Here is a 6,373-nt window from a genome sequence, read left to right on the forward strand (position 1 = left end):
CCATCCCAAATCAAGTCTTCTTCCATTTTCTCCCATACCCTCTTCTACCTCCCTCACCCCTTCTCCTCTGGTAATCACCATGCTGTTGTCTGTGTTAATTTAATTTGATTTGGTGTCGCCTCGATATTCAATTTTTGTCATGATTTACATATTTGCTGTCTAATTTTTGTAGCAATCACAACAAGCATTCTATGGGGGTGGGAGATAAGATTTCATGTTAAACATTAATTAATCAATTCACAATTACTATGTTCCTTGGTTATGATAGATGCAAATATAACATAAGCACAACCTCAGCCTTTAAGGTACTTATAATTAAACTGGTTGGAAAAGAAAAAATGGGGAAGACACACAAAACCAAAGGAAGTTAAATCAGAGCAATACTGAGTTATTTTCAAATATAATAATTTGTATTATTAGTGAGCAGAATAATAATTCAAAGATGGGAAATATCAATGCTATTTTGAGACTCGGAAGAAAACTTCATGGAGAATAAGGAACATTGGTAGAATTTATATTGCCGGAGGACTAGAATACACCCTTCAGAAGCCACACTAATAAGGAAATGTCTTTGGCTTGTGGGTCATGAAGGAAGGTGGAAAACACCTTGAGTGAGGAAGGTAGAAAACAAAGGAGGCAGACTAAGGTAAGGCATAATGTTGAAGTCCATTTCAAACCATGTCCTAGAGAGCCTCCTTTGCATTTTTACAAGGGGGGTGTTGTGATGAAAGTTAAGTTCCTAAAAAAAAATTAGCCCGAGAAGAGCACAAAGAATGGTATAAATCTTACATTTAATATTTTATCCAGGGATGGGGAAGAACAATTCCACAGAGAATTTGTTTAAAGGAATAATGACAAGATAAAATTTCCATTTCACTCTGCAAAGTCCAATAAGTAAGCTTCACGAAGGCATGTCAATATCATTAAGTCAAGAGGGAAGGAAATTCCTAGTAGGAAGAATGAAAAGATATAGGTCCAATATGATGGTGCCCAGTGGCATGTGAACCATAAGTAGTTTGCCCAGTTCCAGGAATTACTAAGGTGATGAGGGCGACTGATGACAGGGCAGGACATGAATTAAACACTACGGTTATAACAGCTCTCTCTGCAGGAAAAAACGATGCCAGCCAAATCTGTAAACAACTCTATGAGTTTGATGAGGCTCATGTCAGTAGGGACAGAGTCATAAAAGACTGTACAGCTCAGACTTCATCTGCATTAAAACACCTCCGAGAAGAGAGAAAAAAAGAATCTGGACAATTTCATGTTATTAAAGCAACTTAGGAAAGAACAGATGAAGTTGAAATGGATCCTGTCTGAACTGAATGCTGAAGAAGTGGTAAATGACAGGAGCTGGAAGGTGTTTGATGAACGCTGCCAAAGTCATTCAAGCCTCCAAAGAATGAATAAAAATATTTTTTTTAATACAAAAAGGACCAGGTCATCTCATAAAAGCTAAGCATGACATATGTCAACAAGGCGGGCTTCCTAGACTGATTTCTGAGCCAACAGTCCAAGACCTTTAATGATTTCAGCCCCACTTAGCCAAGACCTCAAGTGTAAATAATTCTGATAATTATGAAGAAATCAATGGCTATTTTATACTGATTCTGTTAAAAATATTTTATAGCTATTAAAATAATTTTCTGACTTAGCAGAAAGAATAAAAAATGTCATGGGATCTGGGCTCACCATTAACCGAAGAGTCCCACAAAACACTATTTCAAAAAGATACCTGTACCTCCATGTTTATTGCAGTAATAGCCATGACTTGAAAGCCACCTAAGTGCCCACCGATAGATGAATGGATAAGTAAGATGTGGTGCATATATACAAGGGAATATTTCTCAGCTATAAAAAAAAAAAGAAAATCTTCCCATTTCAACATCATGGATGAACCTTGAGGACATTGTGCTAGAAAATCTACTTTGGGTCTTTTTTTTTTTAATATATTTTCATTTTTTATTTTTTAATATATTTTTATTGATTTCAGAGAGGAAGGAGGAGGGAGAGATAGAAACTTCATTGATGAGAGAGAATCACTGATTGGCTGCCTCCTGCTGAAGTTCAAGCTCACAACCGGGGCATGTGTCCTTGGAGTCAAACCCAGGACTCTTCAGTCTGCATGCTGACACTCTATCCACTGAGCCAAACCAGCGAGGGCACTTAGAGTCTTAATTTTGCACTTAATTTAGCTATGCAGTCTTAGGCAAACTGCTTTGTCTCTTTGAGGTTATTTCTTTGTCTGTAAAATGAGTCAATAATACCTATTTTAGCCGAAACCGGTTTGGCTCAGTGGTAGAGCATCGGTCTACGGACTGAAAGGTCCCAGGTTCGATTCCGGTCAGGGGCATGTACGTTGGTTATGGGCACATCCCCCGTAGGGGGTGTGCAAGAGGCAACTGGTCGATGTTTCTCTCTCATCGACGTTTCTAGCTCTCTATCTCTCTCCCTTCCTCTCTGTACAAAATCAATAAAATATATTTTTAAAAAATAATAATAATACCTATTTTATAGTATTCTGGGGATTAAATGAAGAACCTGGGTTAAAATCCCTAACTTTGCTGGGCACTTGGCAAATACCCAATAAAAAAGTTCCTTGTATTTCTTCCTGCGACATGAAGGTAGGTAAAATGACATTATTAATGTTTATTTAGCTATCTCCTGTCTCATTTCGAGCAACATGCTAAATTATAAGAGACTCGGTAACTTTAGAAATAATAACAACAGTTTCCTATATTGACTTCCTAACGTTCTCAGCTTCCTGAAGGAATTAGCCTACATCAGGTAAACATCACATGCACTTTGATCAGAAAACCTTGAATTCAAATCCCAGCTCTACCACTTACAACTGTGTAAACATTTATAAGTAGCTTAACCCCGTGGTCGGCAAATAGAGGCTCGCAAGCCACAGGCAGCTCTTTGGCCCCTTGAGTGTGGCTCTTCCACAAAATACCACGGCCTGGACAAGTCAATTTTGAAGAAGTGGTGTTAGAAGTAGTTTAAAAAATTTGGCTCTCAAAAGAAATTTCGATTGTTGTACTGTTGATACTTGAATCTGTGGACGAATGAGTTTGCCAACCACTGCCCTAACCTATCTGAGTCGCCATTTCTTCATCTAAAAGTAACAGTTGCGCCGAGACCAGTTTGGCTCAATGGATAGAGCGTCGGCTTGGGGACTGAAGGGTCCCGGGTTTGATTCCAGTCAAGGGCATGTACCTTGGTTGCGGGCATATCCCCAGTAGGGAGTGTGCAAGAGGCAGCTGATCGATGACTCTCATCGATGTTTCCCTCTAACTCTCTATCTCTCTCCCTTCTTCTCTGTACAAAATCAATAAAATATATTAAAAAAAAAAAAAGGAACAGTTGCTATAAATTTGGTACATTGCCTGGTACCTAGCAAATACTCAATTAGTATTATTTGCAGTCCGTGTTAATGATTAAAAAAAATAACTTTATTATTTTTGTCAATACTTACTGTTGTTAATTATTACTAATACCGTTATTGCATCTGTCTTGGGAACCACTATCAAAATGAAGTACAACTGTTAGCAGGTCAGTGAGGTTGTAGTGACCAGCTCGAGGAATTCTGTAGCACACCTACGGAAAAATCATCACTGCTGTTATATAAATGTATCTGTTCTCTCCTTTGTCAAGATGATACTAAGATTACACATGATTTGATCATTACCATAGAGATGTGGAGGGAGCCTTAATGTATTGCACTTAATTTAATCTTTAATATTGTTTTTTTTTAATTTGCAGTTACTGTAACCTAACAGCTCTCTTTGCAATAGAGACCTATGGAGTGATTCCCAGGTAATAATTGTGCCTAATCAGGCTTTAAAGAAATAAGTTGTAAAAGACACAGGTGGTAGCTAAAAAGGAAAAAACCCTCACCCATTTTCCTGGGACCTAATATTTCTGCCCAATATGCTGTCCTAGAAATTGTATCAGTTACAACAGGGACCCAGCAGGAGGGAACTCCTGAGAAGTGTTACTGCAGCTAATTTCCTCTTTTTAAAATATATATAAATATATTTTTAATTCATTTCAGAGAGGAGGGGAGAATTATTCATCAGCTGTCCCCTTCATGCCCACAGTAGGGATCCAGCCTGAAACTCTAGGCATGTGCTCTGACCAAGATTTGAACTTGAACCATGACCTCCTGGTTCCTAGGTCATGCTCAACCAGCTGGGCTGGGTTCCGCTTTTTTTAAATATATTTTATTGATTTTTTACAGAGAGGAAGGAAGAGAGATAGAGAGCTAGAAACGTCAATGAGAGAGAAACATCGACCAGCTACCTCCTGCACACTCCCAACCGGGGATGTGCCCGCAACCAATGTATATGTCCTTGATCGGAATCAAACCTGGGACCGATGCTCTGTCCACTGAGCCAAACCAGTTTCAGCTGGGTTCCGCTTTTATTCCATCATCCTCTACAGCTACCTTCTTCCCATCAAACATGGCAGCAGAATCAGCCCTAGACCAATGTCCATTGTCCCAATACACCCAGGTAACTGGTTGTAAAAGCATTTCCCTGGACTCCATGTCAGTTTCTTTGGAGAGCAGAAGAAAAGTCTTATGTTAATACTAGAGGCCCAGTGCATGAAATTTGTGCACAGATAGGATCCCTAGTGGCTGCCAACTTCCCTTCCCTCACGGCTGGCTGCTGGCCAGGGCCTTCCTTTGTTCTGAGCCACCCCCTAGTGGTCATCACACATCATAGCGAGTGATTGAACTCCCAGGACGACACTTTGTATATTAGCTTAAATATATATTTAGATGGAAATTGGGACCACAAATGACTTTGCTTCTCTGTCCTGGACCTGATTTTATTTTTGTTTGTGTGTGTGTGTGTGTGTGTGTGTGTGTGTGTGTTTTGTAAAACATTAAACAAACATACACAACAAGTCATTAATCATAGCCCTACTTTAAATATTACTGAGTCCTCAATTTGTTGCACTGATGGGAGGTTAATGGTGCGAATAATCTGCAAATGAGAAGAGCCATGTGTTGTTTCTAAGTAACTTTGGGGAATGGGCTTCGCCTTTTTGCAGCAGCCTCTCATGCTATTGGTCATACTGTCTATTTTCCTGCCTGGTCAGCCTCAACCACTAAAAGGTAAACAGTTTGAGGGTGGACAGGATGTCTTGTTCATCTTTGTTCTCTGTCGGTGGAATAGTAGCTAGCAATTCAGAAATTGTTTGTCTAACTTAAATTAACCAAAGTGAACAATCATTTCTAATGACTTTTTTTTTTTAATTTCAGTCCAAATGGCTACCTGGTTTTTTCTGTCCTCTTTCTCCTGATGCTACTGTTCTGCAGTATTCTAACTTTTAGCTACTTCCATTACATGAGGATCTACAAACATCTTTATGGATCAACTGACAAAAGAAAACAGAAGAATAATTAGGAAAAAATGAAAGTTTGTTTACCATATATATATATATATATATATATATATATATATATATAGGAATATACTCAGAGTATAAATATATATTGTATTTATATTGAAAACATGTGTTTGACCAAGAAGTACTAAGAATAAAAGTTCATAGTAAGTATCATCAAACTCAAGATCTAAAAAATGTTCCTAAATTATCCAAAGCACAAATATTTTCATGTGTATCTCATATAATAAAATTAATTCTTAATGTGTTTGCATTTATCTTTTTAAAAATATTATTTATTGTTTTTCATAGAGCGAGGAAGGGAGAGAACTAGAGAGATAGAAACATTGATGAGAAAGGAAGTCATCAGTTGGCTGCCTCCTGCACAACTCCCACTGGGGATCAAGCTGCCCTGGCGCATTGGCTGTGCCCTGAGGGGTCTGGAAAAAAGGGAAGTTAGAAGTTACCCTGACTTTCCAAAGGTATGTTATCGTAGACCAGAGGCCCAATGCACAAAGATTCGTGTAAGAATGGACCTTCCTTCCCCTGGCTGCTGACACTGCCTTTGACCTGGCCCAGAGCCGCCTTTCCGCCTTCCCACAATGCCCAGAGGCCCGGAGCTGCTGGGGCAGTGCGCAATGCCTGTGTTGTCGCCATGGTGATGATGCAACCATCCCACCCCTGGCCGCTCAGTGCCTGAGTATACAAATTAATTTGCCATCTTTGTTGGGTTAATTTGCATACTCACTCCTGATTGGCTGGTGGGCGTCACGAAGGTACGGTCATTTTTTGCATCTTTCTCTTTTTTATTAGTGTAGATACAAAAAGACAACTGGCTCAGTCAAGGTTAGAGTTGATCTTTGTCAGGGTAGATACCTGTCTAGGACATGACTACCCACCATTGGACTGCTTTTCAAGTTTTAATTTCAGACCATCCTTTGTGGTTACTGTAGGTCTCTGAGTTTGCAAAGCCGCC

The 6,373-nt window shown here is 39.2% G+C and overlaps 1 protein-coding gene and 1 pseudogene across 1 annotated transcript in view; both read left to right on the top strand.

The window, feature by feature from the left end:
- The window catches only part of CATSPERE (catsper channel auxiliary subunit epsilon), a 76,934-nt gene extending 71,269 nt beyond the window's left edge, over nt 1-5,665 (top strand). The window contains exons 21-22 of the mRNA XM_036453626.2: nt 3,766-3,819; nt 5,273-5,665. Of these exons, the coding sequence (XP_036309519.1) occupies nt 3,766-3,819; nt 5,273-5,417 (199 nt within the window). The 3' untranslated portion in view covers nt 5,418-5,665. The remainder of the gene's footprint in view (nt 1-3,765; nt 3,820-5,272) is intronic.
- Nucleotides 249-1,847, top strand: LOC118727717 (annotated as a pseudogene).
- Nucleotides 5,666-6,373: the final 708 nt, after the last annotated feature.

This window comes from Pipistrellus kuhlii, unplaced genomic scaffold (genome assembly GCF_014108245.1).
Source record: "Pipistrellus kuhlii isolate mPipKuh1 unplaced genomic scaffold, mPipKuh1.p scaffold_m20_p_25, whole genome shotgun sequence".
NCBI classification, from domain to species: Eukaryota; Metazoa; Chordata; class Mammalia; order Chiroptera; family Vespertilionidae; genus Pipistrellus; species Pipistrellus kuhlii.